This window comes from Hyaena hyaena, unplaced genomic scaffold (assembly GCF_003009895.1).
Source record: "Hyaena hyaena isolate Hyena2069 unplaced genomic scaffold, ASM300989v1 scaffold_97, whole genome shotgun sequence".
In the NCBI taxonomy this organism is placed as follows: Eukaryota; Metazoa; Chordata; class Mammalia; order Carnivora; family Hyaenidae; genus Hyaena; species Hyaena hyaena.
In genome coordinates, this window is record NW_024080728.1 from 1,407,085 (window position 1) to 1,429,028 (window position 21,944).

General features: G+C 34.8%; 1 protein-coding gene across 4 annotated transcripts in view; it reads left to right on the plus strand.

Annotated features, from left to right (window-relative positions):
• ADK (adenosine kinase) overlaps positions 1 to 21,944 on the plus strand; it is a 507,420-nt gene that overhangs the window by 60,751 nt on the left and 424,725 nt on the right. For all 4 annotated transcript variants that reach the window (XM_039235193.1, XM_039235195.1, XM_039235194.1 and 1 more), the window contains one exon: positions 3,376 to 3,429. In XM_039235193.1, coding sequence (XP_039091124.1) covers positions 3,376 to 3,429 — 54 coding nt within the window. The remainder of the gene's footprint in view (positions 1 to 3,375; positions 3,430 to 21,944) is intronic.

Sequence of the window (21,944 nt, forward strand, 5' to 3'; positions counted from 1 at the left end):
AAAAAAAAAAAAAAAAAAAAAAAAAAAAAAAAAAAAAAAAAAAAAAAAAAAAAAAAAAAAAAAAAAAAAAAAAAAAAAAAAAAAAAAAAAAAGAGAGAGTAAAATTTCCCGTTTGTTGATTTAATAAAAATCAGGTCTATCCTTCCCTGCCTGCTTTTTGCATATTTGGACTCCATTTTTTTTTTCTGGCCTCCACCATTCCCTTTATTTTATTTTATTTTTTTTTTCCCACCATTCCCTTTAAATTCTTATCCTGAGACTTTAAAAGGGAAGGTTTTGTTTTGTTTTGCTTTGTTTTTTAATAGGAAAGGAACAGAGAAGAGAGATGAAATGGGGAAGGAAGAGAAAATAGATAAAAGCTGTCCTATTTTTGACTCGGGTTGTGATATCGCCATTTATGAGATGGAGCCCTGTGTTGGTCCCCATGCTGACAGTGCAGAACTTGCTTGGCATTCCCACTCTTTCTCTGCCCCTCTCCTGCTCGCGTGCATCTGCACTCTCCCTCTCAAAAAATAAATTTAAAAACTTAAAAAGAAAATCTCTTAGTCATTCAGTTGTAATTAACATAGAGTTAGTAAAATAACATAAATGTATTAAAACGTTGAGAAATTATTAAACAAGGAAAAAATCTTACTGGAAATGCATCTTTTAATGAGGTGGGTGAAGCTAATCTAATTTTTTTCATTTAGTTCAGCCTTTCTTGGATAAATAGTGCTCATTGCTGCAATTAGACAATATTCAGCATCCATTTTATTTTCCTTTTTTCTTTTAGAGATGTGAAGAGGTTCAGGATAGGCCCCCCTCAGAATGTGCCATTTTGGTGTGTGGATTACTTTGAGCTGAAGACACTTGAGAACCCATAGGCTCAAGAGAAGGTTTTTTCCCACCCTTAACCACACAGAAGAATCTACATTGAGAGTCTTTCCAAGAATAAGAGTTATTAACAAATTTTATCTAAGTGACCCATCTATATGGTAGGGCATACATCTAATTACCAAACATCTCTTCTTATCACCCTTTGAAGTACATTCCTTTCCTCGAAATCCCAGACCCCTACTCCCTCTCCTTAGTTCAGAATGACAAGTATATCTCATTTTGTCTGACTGACTTCGGAATTTCCCTGTTTGTGTGGATTCCCTGTACATATACGTATTAAAGTTGATTTTCTCCTGTTAATCTGTCAATTTGATTCTTAGTCCAGATAGAAGGACCTTGAAGGGGACACAAGTTCTTGTTCCCTGAGAAGGGAATGAGAAATTCTTGCTCCCTGACAGAAGTTCTGAAAAACGTGCTCACATAATTGATTGGATGGTAGTAGAGCTTTGTTTAAGCAGTGTCACTTAATTGTTTGAGTGTCTCTGTCATCAAGTGATTTATCATCATTATTTGTCTATCAGCTTATAATTTGATTAAGTCCTTCTTTTGTTAAAAGCAAAGAATTAGAACCCCCTGACTTTCTAGTTATTAGAGTCACTAGAGACATGCAGTTCTGGGGAATGCACCAAAAAAAAAAAAAAAAAAAAAAAAAAAAGAGTTTAGTAAGGCTTCCTAAATAGCTAGTGATCATATATCTATTAGTGTTTTACTTACAGCTGTATGTTTACCCAAACAGTTTAGGAAATGCTGGGGAAAGTAAAATATTGTTAATTTCAATATACCTATGTCAAAAGGATTTTTTTTTTGATAGAATGTTTTTATTGAGTGCTTTAAACATGTTTTAGTCAAAACCATTCATTCAACTGAAGGCCACTGTGTGCTGTGGAATCATTGGTAAAATCACTCTTCATTGTCAAACAAATTAGATTTGCTTTCATGATAGAAAAAAATCTGCCTTCATTTTTCAGTTCAAGTAAATGATTTGACTTTTGTTTCTGTGACAACTGTGTTCTGATATTTAATCCTCAGTAGATAAATGGAAGGCAAGGAACCTTGTTTAAAATTGTTGCTTGGAGGAAATAAGTTCATTCTTTATTTTCTTCTTTTTTTTTAATGGGGAACTCTCTTACCTTTCCTTCATAAGACTCTTCCTGACAAGTAATGCGTTCTTTGATGATGTACATGGGGTAGAAAAGATAAACTTTTTAAAGAAAACTAATCAACTTGTGCCCCATTCTATAATATACCTGAATATAGAACATCCTATGACAGATAGTTCCCCACTTATAATTTGTGGTTTCATTCTTTACAGAAATAATGTGTAAAATAGGAATCCCTGTGGGCAGTTTATGTTACTTTACTTATAGATGCTTTGCAGACAAAAATATTATGAAACATTTCTTGTTTAGCACTTCAGAGGTTTTTATACACTAGCCAATGTATACACTAGCTATTTAGGATGTGTGACAGGTTTGCCATTCTTTTCATAAGGTGGGTAAAGGGACTTGTGAAAGGGGAGGCAAGAAAAGAGACTCTACATGACCTTTCCACTTGGATTTCTGACCCATTGTCAGGCAACTTAGTTTTAGGAAAGAATTGATTACAAGTGGGAATTGAAGACCTGGGAATTTCCATCCAGTGTTTGTTTTTTTCTGTGTACTCCTCAGAAATCTGTTTACCTTTAGCAGTACAAATTATATGGTAATTTGAAAGATAGCTGTTCTAATATTTATTGCAACCTCTGTTTTTATAGACAGGGAAAGTGAGACTTGAAGAAATTAAATGATTGCCTATGGTCATTAAGTTAATAACAACTTATTTTTCCTCCTTTGTCATACCACCAAGGACGTCGTCTGGTGTATAGATGTTTACTGTATATATTTTTTTTTTTTAAATATTTTTTTATTTATTTCTAGGAGAGAGAGAGAGAGACAGCGTGAGCAGGGGAGGGTCAGAGAGAGAGGGAGTCACAGACTGAAACAGGCTCCAGGCTCTGAGCTGGCAGTCAGCACAGAGCCTGATGCGGGGCTCGAACCCACGAACCGTGAGATCATGACCTAAGCGAAAGTCAGACGCTTAACCGACTAAGCCACCCAGGCGCCCCAGATGTTTACTGTATATTTAATGAATGAATAACTGTTTATTGTTTTGTGAACTCCTAAATTCTTATTGTAGTCATTTCTTGATTTTTGAACTACTAGATGAGTGTAACATTGCAGATTATTTACTACAGAAGAGTATTGAAAATACCTTGTGTTTTCAAAGGTCAGGCTGATCCTACTTCAGTTCTTTGGATGGTATCTGTGGCAGTGACTAGAAGAACAGCAAAGAACTTAGGCATTTTTTAATGTTTTATCAATTAAGACAGAGGCCTGTAACAGTGTAGTAATGCTTGTTTGATAGGGGTTAACCCACTGTATGTTGATACCACAGCTCAGTGTCCATGAGGCAAGGTACTTAAATGGTTATATGATGTATTTTTTTGTTTCTGTGTTATAGGTATTCTCTTAAACCAAATGACCAAATCTTGGCTGAAGACAAACACAAGGAATTGTAAGTACATTAAACCCTAGGTGGTACATAGTTTATTCCTCTATGGAGATATATGTAAACAATCTGAGTTTAAAATTATATAAAATGTAAAGATATAATTAACACTATTACTTAATTCTAGTTCGATTCGGATAATTTACATTATATAGGATTAACATAGGAAATAATTGTTCCTGTGTGCATGTTAAAACATGTAGTATTATATTGCATCATCTAGACTAAGGGCATATTGGGAAATACATAATTTCATTTTCTTTCCCCAGGTAAAATATTAAATTGTTGTTAATTTTACTCATTTGACTTCCCCAACCTCATGATTAAGATGACAAAATGTAATTTTGTTTCTTTTGTTTCTTTATGAAAAGGTAAAATGCCTAGTATTGATTGACATAAGACAAAACACTTTAAATATAAAGTTATATGTATGAACAAAATTTTGATCCTTTAAAAAATTTTAATGTTCTTAGGATTCTTTCAGGTAAAAATAACTTGAACATAATAATTCTGGGATATCTCCATTGCTATTTTCCTGTTCTATAATAGTCTTTAAAAGATTATTAGTTCACAGGAACTTTGAGGCTTTTAGTTAAAAATGATAGGTTTGGGAATTTTAAAAATTCATCTTATTCTTTTTAGTATCATTGTCCAAAGAAGACAGCTATAAAATAATTTATATACTTCTGTTTTCTACTTAGTCTACTTTATTTTTCCCATTGTACAATAAGAAAGTTATGATAGCCTTAATTATTATTCAAACACCTAATGTCAAATAATACTGTAGAATTAACAATTTGAGGAATCTGTGGCTGGCTATACACCTTCAGGTCGGACTACACTTATTCTAGATATACTTATTAAGGTTCTATCCATTAATAAATATTTTAGTGAATTTTACAAACTTCTTCAGGATTTTCCTGATGTTTGACATTCCCTAATGTTAAAGATATTTTAACTTCTAACTCAGGTCCCTATGGTTTAGTTTAATGCAATCTTCAGTTTGTATGTATCTGTATGAAGAATGATTCTTTTGTATATAGAGTCGTTTAAGATGCAGCATCAGGAGTGTAGTCATTGATACTGTACTAGCATTGTGTGGTGACAGATGGTAGTTACATTTGTGAGCATAGCATGACATAGAGAGATATTATGTCACTATGTTGTATAGCTGAAACTAATGTGAAGCTTTGTGTCAACTATACTATAGCAGATAAAAATATACACACAAAATGTTTTGTTCTCAAGGTTATATAATGATTTTTCAAAGTACTTTTAATGTTTTTTAATGTTTATTTTTGAGAGACAGAGACACAGAGCGTGAGTGGGGGAGGGGCAGAGAGAGAGAGGGAGACACAGAATCTGAAGCAGGCTCCAGCCTCTGAGCTGTCAGCACAGAACCCAACTTGGGTCTGAACTCACCAACTGACTGAGCCACCCAGGCGCCCCAAGGTATATAGCATTTTAAATATCATGGATATTTTTCTGGCCCCTTAATCAGGGGCCATTTGCTTTCATATCTTTGAGATTACAGAATTTGATTCTAGAAATGACCCCTAAAATTAATATCCATTTTTTAAATTATGAATTGGGAGGAATTTATATGATAAATGACTTGCTGCAGGTTATTCTGCTATTTACTGACAAGACTAGACCAGAACCTGTTTCCTGATCCCCATTTAGGTGCTTTTTCTGGGCACCAAGCTATTTCCTAAGTATATAGTGTTTTGTTTTGTTTTTTAATTAAAAGTGTTGATATCCATTGAAATACTCCGTTACTGATTATAATGACTGTTTAATTTTATAGTATTGTACTATGGTTTTAGAAACCAATAGCCACTGTTGAGTGAGTTGAGGAAAACTCAGTCAAATATTATGTATGCCTGACTTCAAAATGCAAAGCTCTTCTTATTCTTCCAAGGAAAGGGTATAATACAAAGCTTTTTGACTAATTTATTACTAAGTTTTGAGAGATGTTTATGAAATAAGTCAGTTTTATAGTTATAATTAAGTTACATCATACATTTACAACCACATACTGTGTGAAGTCATTTTTTTTTCTTTTCTCAGTTCTTCGATTATTCACAATATAACTACATTTTATATGAAGTAATTTTAAAGTACTTTTTTCTTTTTTTACTCTCATTTCTTTGAACATTCAGAATCTTCATCATCGACATCTTTGTCAACACTAGAACCTTTTTCTCTAGAACTCATTAGTCTTCTTTGATCTAAATGGTTTGTTTCCATACTTAAATAGGACATTTCATCCTAAGGTATAAATGCCTCTTACATGAAAAAAGTGTTTAAGTTGATTTTGATATATAGTCATTATTTTTGTAAGGTAACTATTTACTATATATTTTAAAAAATTTCTTTCTTTCTTTCTTTCTTTCTTTCTTTCTTTCTTTCTTTCTTTCTTTCTCTCTTTCTCTCTTTCTTCTTTCTCTCTCTTTCTTTCTTCTTTCTCTCTCTCTCTCTTTCCTTCCTTCCTTCCTTCCTTCCTTCCTTCCTTCCTTCCTTCCTTCTTTCCTTCTTTCTTTCTTTCTTTCTTTCTTTCTTTCTTTCTTTCTTTCTTTCTTTCTTTCTTTCTTTCTTTCTTCCCTCCCCTCCCCTCCCCTCCCCTCCCTTCAGACACAGAATCTGAAGCAGGCTTTGAGCTAGGCGTCAGCCCAGAGCCCGACGCGGGGCTCGAACCCACGAACCGTGTGATCATGACCTGAGCCAAAGTCGGACACTTAACGACTGAGGCACCCAGGCACCCCATATATTTTTTAATTTAAATCCAAGTTAGTTATACTATAATAATGATTTCCATAATAGAATTTAGTGATTCATTGCTTAACATATAACACTCAGTGCTCCTCACAACAAGTGCCCTCCTTAATGTCCATCACTCATTTAGCCCATCCCTCCACCTGACACCCCGCCAGGAAACCTCAGTTTGTTCTCTGTATTTAAGAGTCTCTTATGGTTTGTCTCATCTTCCCTGTTTTTATCTTATTTTTGTTTCCCTTTCCCTGTTCATCTGTTTTGTTTCTTAAATTCCACATGAGTAAATTATATGATATTTGTCTTATTCTGACTTATTTTAGCATAATACAGTTCCATCCATATTGTTGCAAATGGCAAGATTTCATTCTTTTTGATAACCGAGTAATATTCCATCATATATATATATATGTGTGTGTGTGTGTGTGTGTGTGTGTGTGTGTACTACATCTTCTTTATCCATTTGTCAGTTGATGGATATTTGAGCTAGGTTAGGTTTATTCCTAGGTATTTTGTAGTTTTTGATGCAGTTGTAAATGAGATCAATTCCTTGATTTCTCTTTCTGCTGCTTTATTATTGGTGTATAGAAATGCAACTAATTTCTATACATTGATTTCATATCCTGTGAATTTTCTGAATTCATGGATCAGTTCTGGCAGTTTTTTGTAGAGTGCTCTGGGTTTTCCACAAAGAGTATCATGTCATCTGCAAAGAGTGAAAGTTTGACTTCCTCCTTGCTGATTTGGATGCCTTTTATTTCTTTCTGTTGTTTGATTGGTGAAGCTAGGACTTCAAACACTATGTTGAATAACAGTGATGAGAGTGGACATCCCTGTTGTGTTCCTGACCTTAGGGAGAAAGTTCTCAGTTTTTACCCATTGAGGGTGATATTAACTGTGGGTCTTTTGTATATGGCCTTTATGATCTTGAGGTCTAAAAGGAATTTCTTGTAAGCAGTGTATAGATGGGTCTTGTTTTCTTATCTATTCTGATACCCTGTCTGTTGTGATTGGAGTGTTTAGTCCATTGACCTTCAGAGTAGGTACTGAAAGATAGGAGTTTAATGCCATGTTGCTTGTTGCATTGGTGTTTCTGGTAATGTTCTCTGGTCCTTTCTAGTCTTTGTTGCTTTGGTCTTTTTAGTTTTGTTTGTTCTTTACTCAAAGAATTTAAGTATCCTTAAAATTTCCTGTAGGGCTGGTTTAGTGGTCATCTACTCCTTTAATTTTTGTTTGTCTGGGAAACTGTCTCTTCCTCTATTTTAAATGAAATCCTTGTTGGATAAAGAATTCTTGGCTGCATATTTTTCCAATTCAACACATTGAATATATCCTGTTACTCCTATCTGGTTTCTATGGATAGGTCTGCTGTAAACCTGATCTGTCTTCCCTTATAGGTTAAAGGCTTTTTCCCCCCTTGCTGCTTTCATATAATTTTTTCCTTGTCTGTGTATTTTGTGAATTTGAATATGGTATGCCTTGGTGATAGTTTTTGTTGAATCTATTCTAATGGTCAGTTTCGTTGAGTTATTTGTGCTTCTTGGATTTTGATGTCTGTGTCCTTCCCCAGATTTAGGAAAGTTGTCAACTATAATTTGCTCACATATACCTTTTGCCCTTTTTTCTCTCTTTTCATATTCTGGGTCTCCTATGATTCAGATGTTATTCTTTTTTAATAAGTCCCTGAGTTCTCTAAGTCTTTTATCATGATCTTTTGCCTTTATTTCCGTCTTTTTTCTGCTTCGTTATTCTCCATAATTTTATCTTCTGTATTGATTTGCTGCTCTGTTTCATCCTTGCTGTCATGGCATTCGGAATTGCATCTTGGTTATAGTATTTTTAATTTCAGCCTGACTAAATTTTTTTTTTTTTTAATCTATGCAGAAGGGGATTCAACTCCTAGTATTCTTCTTATCGTGGTTCTAAATTCTAGTTCAGGCATCTTACTTATATCTGTGTTGATTAAGTCCCTGGCTGTCATTTCTTCCTGTTCTTTCTTTTTGGGTGAATTCCTTCATTTGTCATTTTGGAGGAAGGAAAAAATTAATAACATTAAAAATAAAAATTAAAACAAAAAAAGGAAGCTCACCTTCACCCTGGGTGGAAGGGTGCGGTGTTTCCTGAAATTTAATCCAGAGCTTTTCAGTCCAAGTGTTGTTTATCAGTCCTTTGTTACAGATTTACTTGACAGTATTTCAGTATGTGATATCAATGGAAATAATTCATTAGGGTCAACATGGAATGGAGAGAGCAGAAACTGCTAAATGTTGAGTTCTTTTTTTCCTTGGTCTACAACAAACAGGAATGTTTTGAGAATAAAGCTGTGACAGATTTCAGCCTGAAAAACACTGTCTATTTCCCCTAGGACTCAGTCACAATTTTTGGGAGTGATAAGAATTTGGGAGTTTTGGGGAACTTTTAGTATCTATTAGCAGCTAATCCAATCCTTGAAAACATTTTCTTTACTAACTGTACTTATTAATTTTTTTGGAAATTTATTGAAATAAAAAAAATATTTTTGATGTTTATTTTTGAGAGAGAAAAAGAGACAGTGCAAGCAGGGGAGAAGCAGAGAGAGGGAGACACACAATCTGAAGCAGGCTCCAGGCTCCGAACCATCAGCACAGAGCCTGATGCAGGGCTCGAACTCACAGAACCCGAGATCATGACCTGAGCTGTAGTCGGATGCTTACCCAACAGAGCCACCCAGGTGCCCAGAAATTTTTTTAGAAAAAAAATTTTTTATTAAAGAATTAACTAATACTTATTATTGAAATTAAATTAAAATTAAATTTAAATTTAAATTATTGGGGCGCCTGGGTGGCTTAGTCGGTTAAGCGTCCGACTTTCACTTGGGTCATGATCTCACGGTTCGTGGGTTCGAGCCCCGCGTCGGGCTCTGTGCTGACTGCCAGCTCAGAGCTTGGAGCCTGTTTCGGTCTGTGGCTCCCTCTCTCTCTGAACCTCCCCTGCTCACGCTGTCTCTCTCTCTCTCCTAGAAATAAATAAAACATTAAAAAAAAAAAATTTAAAAAAAAATTAAATTTAAATTATTAAAAGCAAGGAAAGAGATTCTTATGTCACTCTTGTGCTCTAATTTAATCCTTATAGCAACCCTAGAATGTAAAAATTATAATCATTCCCATTTTATGGGAAATAGGCTTGGAGTGATTACATAACTTGTCTTCTATTAGAAAAGAATAGGTTGTGATTTGATTTCAGGTGTATTTTTATTGCTTTGTACTTTTCCTAAATCAGTGACTTAGAGAAAGAATATTTTTTACATTTTTTGGGAGGGATAATATTATTTATTTTAAAAATTTTATTATTTTTTTGTATAGTTTTTTTGTCTTTTTTAATGTTTATTATTTTTAGAGAAGGATAGAGAATGAGCAGGGGCGTGACAGAGAGGGAGAGAGAGAGAATCCCATGCAGGCTCTGTGCTCAAACCCACCAACTGTGAGATCATGACCTAAGCCAAAATCAAGAGTTAGACACTTAACTGAATGAGCCACCCATGCGCCCCAAGAGGAATAATAATATTTAAAATGAACGTACTGCTTCAAAAACTGTTTAAAGGTATCTGTGATGGATATTACCTTTCATAAGTTTTAATATGGTCTAATAGAAATATGACATAATATGTAGGTGATACTGTATTTTTGGGGGGTTGTTAATGTCTAAGGTAAAATCTTAGAAGATAGACTAAAGTCATGTTGATGAATGGAAATCCAATAATTTCTAATAGACTAGGTCATTTCTTGAAGCTCAGTGTATTATAAATTTGCTCTTTGTGATGCTAGCTCCCTCTGTGGAACTTCATTAAGATTGCAACTTGACTTTTGATTATTTAGCTAAATGAGTGAATATTTAGACTAGATTTTAAAATTTTCTGTAAATTTTACTTTATATCTTAATATTTTCAATTCTTTTTCTTGTGAAAATGTTATTTTAAAAAATGCCTCACCTTGTAGATATTGAATTTTAATAGCTTATGTGAAATGAAACCTACTTCCTCAAGCATTCCTACAACTTTTATGCTTTTTTGTTTGGGAAGGCCAGAGATACCAATTTCTAGGTCTGCAGCACTGTGTTAAGTTAGACAGAAGGAGATAGATAATAAAGCCTATTGGAAGATTTAAGAGTTTTTTCAATGTTGAATTGGGTGGGAGAATGTTCATTAAAGGATTTTTAAAAAATTAAAACAAAAAATTTCTGCTTGGTAGAAAGAGGAAAGAGCAGGATCAGGATCTTAGCAGGATCTCAAAATTCAACAAAAAAATGTAGAAAGTATCTTTCATATATATTATATCTATAAATTTATGCTCTTGTAAAGAAAATTCTGTTATTAAATCCTACTAGTGATTTATTTCTCTTTGCAAGAGTGTGTATATTTTTTCACCACCACTTTTTTCTCCTTTGTCTCCCAAACTATTTTATATTTAAATATTAAATTGTGTAAGTAGTTTTTTGAAGATATTTTCCATTCTAGAATGAGGGCAGAGGGAATGTGACTGGCTTCCAAGATGGAATTTAGAAAAATGGGCAAACCAATGTCAACCATAAAGCTAGGGACTAAAAAACATAAGCAATGAAGATTGGAAAGAGCTAAAGTGTATATGCTCTTTGAATTTATAAAAATTTAACTATACTAGGTGGTTGTTAAGATCATGCATGAATAAGCTTTTAAACAATTTTGTAAGATAATTATTTTGAACCCTTTAATACTAAACGTATTTATTATTCTCTTAAAATATAATATAGTTTACACAAATACAAGCATACATTATGGTGGCACAAAGAAAATTGTTTTTATATTTATTAATGTTGACTAAATTTAGATTAGATAATTATTTAAAAAAATAGAATTGAACTAGTTTTATTTATATAACAATCCTATCCTTTGTTATCTTTAAAACATCTATTCTATCCTTGAAATGGTAATAATGTTTTCTTTTACCAGTAAAAACTTTGTATCAATATATAAATATTTTGCTGAGGGTTCTTACAGTTTTTATCTTTTAGAAAATTATCTTCTCACAGTCTTTAAGGATAGCTAACCCATCTCCCATTAGTCTTTGAAGAAATCTGGAGTGAACTTCCTTTATATTATTATTGGCTACTTAAGTCCATGTCATTTTTTTAAATGTTTTTTTTTTTTAAATTTATTTCTGAGAGAGAGAGAGAGAGATAGCATGAGCAGGAGAGAGTCAGAGAGAGAGGGGGAGGGTCAGAGAGAGAGGGAGACACAGAATCGGAAACATGTTCCAGGCTCTGAGCTGGCTGTCAGCACAGAGCCCAATGCGGTCCTCGAACCCACAAACTGCGAGATTATGACATGAGCTGAAGTCAGACACTTAACCGACTGAGCGCCCCAAGTCCATGTCATTTTGAATTTGATTTAACCTATGTGTCACATGTATAGTAGTGCTTTCCAATGTTAGTACTTCCTGTATTATTTAAAGTTTTCTTAAAATCCATGACACCTCTTTTATCCTCCTTGACGAATTCCTCTTCACCTTTTAAGGCTGAACTCAGATATTAATTCTTTCTGGTAGCCTTCTAACTCCTATACACTCTTCCTGTACTCTGGGATTTGTTTGGTACAAACCAACAGAGAGACAAGAATTACAATCCTGGTTTTGATAATTACTACCTGTGAGACTTTGGGTTACTTATTCTTTTAAAAATTTCTTCATTTAAATTATGAGAGTGATAACCCTTAACCTTATAGGATTATTAAGAGGGTTAAGTATAAGTAATATGCATGTTGAGAATTCCATGATGCCTGGCGTGCAAATAACTACAACTACTTTTATTTATTTTTTGTTTATCTTCCTTCTAGACTCAGTACTTTGAGCACAAGCTTCATATTTTATTCATCTTTGTATCCCCAGTGCCTGGCACATGGTAGAAACTTAGTAAATATTTGTGAATACTTAAAGACTGTTTTAATCTGCAGAGTATCTATGATAGTTTCAGTTCATATGTTTGTTCATGTATTTTATCATTAAGTGTGTTTATTCACAATAATTTTGATTATTCTTCGTTTCACTAAAAGGTTGATGATTAATTAAAGAGTTTTGTTATCCAAGTTTTGTTTTCATGAATGTAATCAATTTTAACAGCAGGCTCCTTATGAAAATCAGAATCCTGAGTTAAAATTAAGTGCCTTTCTCATTATTCTTCAAATATTATCCACCCAAGTTTCCTTAGAAGAGAGCAAACAAGCTTTCTCTTTTTCCTCTAACATTTGGATTGACTTTGTATATAAATGCCTCTCTCTAATTCTAGTAGGCAGCTGGTGTTGGTGATTGTGTTTGGAATGATTTGTGTTGACTGCCCCCTTAGGTCTGGATTCTGAGAGAATATTTTTTTAATGCCAACTTTAGTTTTTTTTTAATTAGAATTTTTTTCTTTTTAAATATGTGGTAGATGAGAGTATAAACTTTTCCAGAACTAATTCTCTCCAAAGTCAGTATATTTGTATACTATTTGTAAGTATACAGACACCCCAATGAAGTAACAGACACCCAAACAAAATGACTTAATCTATAAATGGAAAAATATTATTTAACACAATAAATTTGGTGGTAAAAGTTGGTTAATTCAGTGCTTCAGGAACATCATCAGGAAGCCCTTTCTTTCTGGATATAATTTGTAGCCTGTTTCTCAATTTGATGCTCAGCAACCTAGCAGGACAACTTTTAAAATAAAATAATTTACTGTCTCTAAACAAGTAAAGGTAGAAAAACATATTCAGAAGAATGGTATACAGTATAAGCTGTTGCTTTGGTTAGTGCTTTATATTTGAAAAGAGATGCTGAATATTTTTAGAGAATCACAGTGGGGAAGCTAATCACATATCTATTGCCTCCTGAAAACATGATTTATGGTATAGTGTTTCAGGAGGGGAGTTTAAAGTCTTAGTACTTTGGGCGATTTTATTCTAGACTAGTATAAATCATCACTTAGTAATCTGTTTAGAATTGTTTTACTGACTCATTTAACAAAGGTAGGATTGGATCTTCTCCATAAGATAGGAATATTAACTCATATGCAAAGAGGTATTGATTAGTCATTGATGAAAACGATGACTATGGGTTCAGTCCACCTTGAAGAAAGAATAAAAGTAGAATTAAATAATCTCTGGAAAAAGCAAAATGGTGTGTCATATTCTAGAATTTACTATATGTAAGAATGTTTATTATTAGTAGGTGATTGTATAATTAAAATATTCTAATTTAGGTATCTTTAAATCAGTTTGTAATAGCCAAACCACAAAATTTCAATTTCCCTTACATGTGAGGAACTTTTTAAGTAGAAAGCTCTGCCTTAGTTTTCATAATGTTTGTATATATTTATGCTTTTCATTTCTCTGCAAAGCTTTTTTGTTAAAGTGAAACTTGGAAAATAATAGTAATAATATTGTAATTCCTGAGATGTGAGTAATTTTCATCCTATCTTCAAGATTTTCATATTGTTTTTATAATGTTTTTACTGTTTCTTTTTGAGAGAGAGAGAGAGAGCATGAGCTGGGGAGGGGCAAAGAGAGGGAGACACAGAAACCGAAGCAGAGGCTCTGAGCTGTCAGCACAGAGCCCAACATTGGGCTCGAACTCATGAACTGTGAGACATGACCCAACCTGAAGTTGGATGCTTAACCGACTGAGCCACCTAAGCGCCCCCATATTATTTTAAAGAAATGTTTATTTATTTTGAGAGAGAGAGAGAGAGCGCGCGCGAGCGAGAGAGCACATGTGCACAGGGAGGGACAGAGAGAGAGGGATAATGAGAATCCCAAGCAGGCTCCAAGCTCAAAGCAGAGCCTGATGCAGAGCTTGATCTCATGACCTGAGCCAAAATCAAGAGTCAGACGCTTTTTAAAAATTTTTTTTCTTAATGTTTTATTTATATCTGAGAGAGAGAGAGAGAGAGAGGCAGTGTGAGCAGGGGAGGGTCAGAGAGGGTCAGAGAGAGAGGGAGATACAGAATCCAAAACAGACTCTAGGCTCTGAGCTTGCAGTCAGCACAGAGCCCGACGCGGGGCTTGAACCCACGAACCGTGAGATCATGACCTGAGCCGAAGTCAGAAGATGCTTAACCGACTGAGCCACCAAGGTGCCCCAAGAGTCGGATGCTTAACTGACTGAGCCACCCAGGTGCCCCAAGACTTTCATATTATTTTGAACTGTATTGTTATCATTTGCATGTTTCTTATTTCCTTTGTTGATTCTAATTATGCTCTCAGGAGTTAGCATAGTATAAATTTATTTATTTATTTAATTTTTTAATTTGAGTATAGCTGACACACAATGTTACCTTAGTTTCAGGTGTATAACATAGTAATTGGACAACTCTGTATGTTATACTGTGCTTACCACTAGTGTAGCTGCCATCTGTCATCATATAACATTATTATGGTATCATTGAGTACATTTCCTTATGCTGTACCTTTTATTCCCATGACTTATTTATTACAAAACTGGAAGCCTGCAAGCATATTATAAATTCATTATGTTTTCTATATGACATCTCATCAGATATTTAAGTGATTAAACATTTTATAAGAGTAGAAACTATCATTTGTGTTTCCAGGGCTCCGTAGGCCATTATATTTGTTGACTGTCCTGATTGAGAACTTAATGTTTATCAGTGTTTCATTGGTTCCATTAATTTGTATAATGAGGAAACTTTTTTGTTCTTACCTTAGATTTGTGGTCCATGAAATATATTCTAATAAAGTTATATATTTATTTTCATAGTTGTTTTACTTGGGCCTGCATAAACCAAGTACTTTTTCTTTAACTGTAATAATTTAACCTTGTAAACCCATTGTTAGGGATTTGGAAAAACCAATATTGTATGAGATGAAACATTTTTCCCCCAAAGATTAGCAGAGGAAGTACTTCTTTATTTTTATTTTTATTAAAAAAAATTTTTTTTAATGTTTTATTTATTTCTAGGAGAGAGAGAGAGAGACAGCGTGAGCAGGGGAGGGTCAGAGAGAGAGGGAGTCACAGACTGAAACAGGCTCCAGGCTCTGAGCTGGCAGTCAGCACAGAGCCCGACGCANTCTGGGCTTTGCTAGCCTTCCAGCCTAGGTGTAGACAGAATTCCGCTTCCTTTTAATTTATTTTTTTTAATTTTTTAAAATATTTTTTTATTTATTTCTAGGAGAGAGAGAGAGAGACAGCGTGAGCAGGGGAGGGTCAGAGAGAGAGGGAGTCACAGACTGAAACAGGCTCCAGGCTCTGAGCTGGCAGTCAGCACAGAGCCCGACGCAGGGTTCGAACCCACGAACCGCGAGATCATGACCTAAGCGAAAGTCGGACGCTTAACCGACTAAGCCACCCAAGTGCCCCGAGGAAGTGCTTCTTTAATTGCTCATTTCAGATTACACAGGGAAACCCGTATGTGAAAGTCTAGGTCTATTAACTATCCCATTCTGTCCGGAATGATTTATTCTTATAAAACAAAATTTATCAGTAAGACTGTAAGATTGTAAGATTCTATTGGATTTATGTCCTTGACTTTGTTACTGGTATTATACATTGACAGCATTATCATTGTTATTAGCCATTATCCTTTGATGTCCACATTTGTATGGCAGAGTAAATAAAGCCATTATACAGGTTAATTCCAGGAATTACTTAGCATACAGTTCACCGTCAATCTTTAGGAGTTTTATTTAGAAAAAATTTTTTAAAGACTTAGGGTGTTATGGTTCTGAGTCTCTCTGCTTATGGCCATTTTTACATACAAAAAAATTTAGGGTGGTAAAATTGTGTTTTATTATGAATGATTTATTTAAAATGAATAATTCCATTTCCCATCCATGCAGCAGTTGTTGATAAGTTATTATTTAATGTTTAAGTAATGCCATTCTCCTCTTATAGCAGTAATCAAAATGTCCTCAGGTTCTTGAATATTTTCAGCTGTAAAAACCATTTAGTGTACGATTCCTTTAATTTTAGCAAAAATAAACTGAGGCATAGAAATCATAACTGGCAAGGAAAAGACTTACTCAGGTCTTCTTTTTAGTCCACTGTTCTTAGCATTTTACCAAATTTTAGTTATTTTTCCAACATATGCATATGGAAACATTGTGTTTTTTTTGTTTTTTTGGGTTTTTTTTTTTTTTTCTTTTTTGGGAAACACTGGGTTTTGAATAGATGCCCTTTCAGAAAGAAGCAGATTTGTTCCTTATTTTTGGACTGTGGATTTTTAGTTTGAATACAGGTTACATAGTTATGTAGTTATTAAGTGTTCTATCCTTTATTGCTATGACCTCTTTTGAAGTAATAGTACTATTTTGTCCTATGAAAAATAGGGAACTAGAAATTTAACATACTTCTTCAAGGTCACAGTATAAGTGTTGAATCAAGAGTACTCTGAAATCAATTGTAGCTCTTTGGCTCTTTTGTCACCCTTACTTTGTATTGTTAATTTAAGGTAATTCTTGTGAATCATCTAACTCTTTCTCATGTGTGGCGACCCTCAAATACGCACATTATTTATATTTGGCCTATTATAATTTTTATAAATGAAAATCTGATCTTGTTTCTTCTAGGTTTAAAACCTTTTAATGACTTCTTTTTGCATGATAAAACCTAAAGAAATTTCTTTCCTTTTTAATCCCTAGTTCTGTTATCTGTTTGTAGTTCATTGAATATGCCCCTCTTGTTCATATATCCGCACATGTTGCTCCCTCTAAACACCACCTCCTTGGGGGCGCCTGGGTGGCTCAGTTGGTTAAACATCTGACTTCAGCTCAGGTCATGATCTCAGTTCGTGGGTTCGAGCTCCACATCAGGCTCTGTGCTGATGGCTCAGCCTGTTTCAAATTCTGTGTCTCCCTCTCTCTCTGCCCCTTCCCCACTCATTCTCTGTCTCTCAAAACTTAATAAATGCTAAAAAAAAAAAAAAAAATTAAACACCACCTCCTTGTAGGTCTCCTCTCACTACTCCAAATCCTTTTCAAGATTCAGAATTTTATTTGGGAAACTTTGATCTCCGTTAAAAAACAAAATTTATCTGAGTAAATTTGAAGATCAAATTGGCTTTGCTTGCTGATTTATGACTCTGGCAGCATCCCATCTGATGAAGGCTGGCAGGGCCCAAGCTCTCAGAGGGAGCCCCGTAGGACCAGCCAAGAGTCCTTGGCTTTGTGCAAGGTAGAGATCAAATGTGAGCCAAGAGGAAGTGAGAGCAGAGTTTACTGAAGATATATAGTGTAGATACCAATAGAGCATCAGGGAGACTCAGGAAAGAAAGAAGAGTGAGTCTTGTCTTTGCTGAGGGCCTGGGGTTTTTACTGAGGAAGGTTATTGGGTGGTCTCCATAATCCAGGAATAAAGAGGAGTTTTTAGGTGTCTTGATGAGTCTGTGGTCTTGGAAAGTTCATGACAACCCTGCCTGGTCACCCCTTAGATGTTATCTGTTGTGTTGGAAGACTCTAAAGAAATCATTGTCCTCTCCAAGGAGGACATGCATTATCTATTCTATAGCATGTGTGTATGTCCTAGCAAAAATAGAAGTGGGAAAGAAGTGGGGGGAAAATGTTTTTCATAGAGTTCCTTTAGTTTCCCTATCTCATATCCAGCAACAGAAAGGTGCCCTGTTGCTACAGGAAAGGAAAGGTTTTTAAGGGCATACAGGGAATGGAAAGAAGGAAATTATTAGCAAAGAATCCTGATCAGCACTAGAAGGTAATCCACTGATAGACCTGCTCCCCGTAGAAGTGTTGCTGGATCATGGAGTGCAACAGTCAAGAAAGAATTCTTGAGATGTTCTATGGTGCAGCTTAGTTTAGTTTATTTAAGAAGCACAGGGACAGTGCTTCATATAGCACTTTTGCTATATGATAGCTTGTGGTTATATGCTTAGTGTTCCAAGGGGGAGGGGACATGCAGGGAGTATTAGATTATAAATGTTTTCTTCGAATTTCTACTCAGAAAACTATTTCTGTAAGATTCCTCTGGTGCTTATCATTCAGTTCCATATTAACTATTCGTGAAATATACAGACAGTCATGAGACCCTTTAAGAATGTAGCAACCAGCCCTTATTTGATCCTTATCAAAATTATACAGGCTATAAGTCAGCCTTCTGGGTTAAAGGTGAACATTTTTCTGCTTCTGTCCCTCATCAGGGGGACAACTTTGCCAAAAAATGTAAACCACGGGTTAGCTGGCTAAAGGTCACATTTTGGCATGGAGGAGAAGGAAAGGAGAAATGTTGTTAAAACTATAGTTAGGTTCTGTATTAAGTCTTGGTTTGCTGATGTGGTGGCTTACCATAAGTGACTCCATTTTGGGCTCATGGCTTTGTTTTTAGCAGTTCAGTGATTCGTGAACTGGATAGCATCCAGTCTTGCAGATGGAAGGGAGATTCGAAGGGCTCCTGGGTGGCTCTGTCAGTGGAGTGCCTGAGTCTTGATTTCTGCTCAGGTCATGATCCCAGGGTTGTGGGATCCAACCTCATTCAGCATGGAGCCTGCTTGGTATTCTGCCTACCTGCCCTTATGCCCTGCTTGTGCACCCACAGTCTCCTTCTCTCTGCCTTAAAAAAAAAAAAAAGGCAATCCAAGGAGCTGTACAAAATGAAAAACTTTTAGAGGCAGGAGGGAGTGGGAACAGGAAAGTTTTGCTAAGCAAAATGGGAGGTTGGGTTTTGCAACCAATGGCAGAGCTCTAATCAGGCAGATTACCTAACTACTGCTGATCAGGCAGTTCCTGATTGGTTAAATATTTCATTTCTGGGAAAGCTGAAACTGTATTTAAATCTTGGTTTGGTGATGTCACTTAGCATAAGTGGCTCCAGTTTAGCCTTTCTGTCTTATTTTTAACACCTAAATCTAGGTTATATGCAGATTTCATGTCACAGGAATTATTAGATCATTTTGTAATTCCCTGTTTTGTCTCTTCTAGATTATAAGCTAAAGGCAAGGGTACTTTTATGTGTGTATCATCAGGGCTTGGCACTACACCAGACATATTCGAGAATCTCAGTACATTTTAATGAATATATATTCTGCTTAAATGTCTCTAATTCTAGGGGCACTGGGTGGCTCAGTCAGTTAGGTGACCGACTTTGGCTCAGGTCATGGTCTCTCAGTTCTTGAGTTCAGGCCCCGTGACGGGCTTTGTGCTGACAGCTCAGAGCCTAGAGCCTGCTTCATATTCTGTGTCTCCCTGTCTCCGTGCCCTTCCCTGGCTTGCACTCTGTCTCTCTCTCTTTCTCAAAAATAAACAATAAAAAAATTACCAAAATAAAAAACCCAACCTTTTTTCTGATTTTGTCTTTTGTTTGTTTATATTCCTTTCCATAGTTGTTGCATGTTTATTTGGCTCACTAAAATTGGGAGTTAATTTATGTTTTGACACTTATCCAGCATATTGTTAGTACTGAGAAAGCTGTTATTGTTAATAAACCTTGAGAGCAGCCTTACTAATTTCAGCTGATAATTTAGACACACCCACGCTGTTTGGAGTGAGCACTGAGAGTCATGTATGAGAAGAATCACTGGATTCTACTCCTAAAGCCAAGATGACACTGCATGTTAACTAAAAAAATTAACCTTAAAAATAAACATAAATAACAGACAATACTACCTTTTGTGAAGATTATTATGTTTGCATCTCATCCTTTTCTTTGAATAGTATAGATGTATTATATGAAAAATAGAAATTATTTTTGTATTAAAAGTGAACACTTCTTTTTTAAACTAAGACCACAAGGTTAAGTTCTGAGATTTTTGTCCTTAATGACATCACAGAAATTTAACTTCTTTTTAAAAAAATTTTTTAATGTTTTATTTATTTCTGAGAGAGACAGAGAGACAGCGTGAACAGGAGAGGGTCAGAGAGAGAGGGAGAAACAGAATCTGAAACAGGCTCCAGGCTCTGAGTTAGCTGTCAGCACAGAGCCCGACACGGGGCTCAAACCCATAAACCTCGAGATCATGACCTGAACCAAAGTCGGACTTCTAACCGACTGAGCCACCCAGGTGCCCCAGAAAATTAACTTCTTACTAATTAAGAAACAGTGCTGCAAACTTGGCTCAATTTTAAAGTATACTTTTGCTTGCTAATTAAGCTACTTTTTATCATTAAATCATAGTACTTTAAAATAACTCCCTATTGTTATGTAGTTTTTTCAAAGACGTGTTAGTAAGGTAAATGTAGAAAATTATTTTAAAACTAAAGTGATACCCACCAGATGGTGCTATTTTGCTTGTTTTGTTTGTACAAATACAGAGGATGAATGAATACAGAACTTTTAAAAAGTGTATGGAAGATCTTCTAACATTTTTAAGGCATAATGTTTTGGGGTGAAGGAGCTCAGTGGAAAATATTCAAATGTAAACTTATATTGAGTACTGAATTTTATCTTAAAGGTAGAAACTATTGTCAGAGTTACATGTCAGAGAAACTTCTATTTAGTCCAAAATTAAGTAGCTATTTTTAAGTTTGACATAATGTAAATCCTATTGACTATCTTAATTCTACATGCATGAAAAATGGAGTCATTTCTAAAAGGAATTGTGTATTAGTAAAATTTATGTTTTAGTTTTCTTTATATTTTCAAGTAAACAATATTACAGAGTTACATAGTTATTTACAAATTAAGGGAAACATTTTAATTATTTTAGGTGTTCTTGAATATTTCCCAAATAAAGGAGAGAAAATTAGACTTAAATTCATTATTTTTACAAAAGAAAAGGATGATCCTTCTAAATTAATTTATATATTAGGAAGAAAGTAGTATTAGGTGCACTCTTCATTTAGATGCTGAAATTGAATGACTGTCCATTGTAGTTAAAAATGGCTAGCTAATGAAATACATTTTTCAGCGAAGAATGATTCAGCCATTTATTTCTAGGATTTTAATTTACTTATTTAAAACATTTGTTTATTTATTTATTTTGAGAGAGAGAGAGCAAGCACAAGAGAGCATGCACACACTTGAGTGGGATCGGAGCAGAGAGAGAGAGAGAGAGAAAATCCCAGGCAGAATCCATGCTGATATGGGGCTCCATCTCATGACCCTGAGATCATGACCTGAGCTGAAATCGAGAGTCCGATGCTTAACTTGACTGAGCCACCCAGGCGGACCCATTAATTTACTTATTTTTTCCAATCTTATTCTCACTTGTTTTTATTTGTGTTTGGCCATCATGTTGAAGGATGAAAGTGTGTAGGGGCTATTGTAACTATTTTCCAAAATCATTGTTGATAATACCAATGACTTTTTTTGGAATGTGTGAAATTAGAGATTGAAATTGCTTTTATTTCTTTTTAATATTTTTTTACTGTTTATTTTTGAGAGAGAGAGACAGAGTGTGAGTGGGACAGATTCACAGAGAGAGAGGGAGACACTGAATCCAAAGCAGGCTCCAAGCTTTAAGCTGTGTTAGAGCCTGATGTGGGGCACTAACTCATGAATGGTGAGATCATGATGTCACTGAAGTCGGAAGTTGGAAGCTCAACCAACTGAGCCACCCAAGCACTGTGAGTTGCTTTTATTTCTTAAATTTGATGTTTTCCCTTTTGAAAGGTACATGTGTTACTTTGAATTTAGTGAATGAAATATCACTATAGGCTAGTAAATATATATAGATTTTCTTATGTTCCTAGACTTTGTGAGTGAGTGGTTTAATCATAATTATATTAATATCATCTTCATAATATCCTTAAGATTATGAAACACCATATTGTTTTATAGCATTCGTTGTTTTTTTTCCCT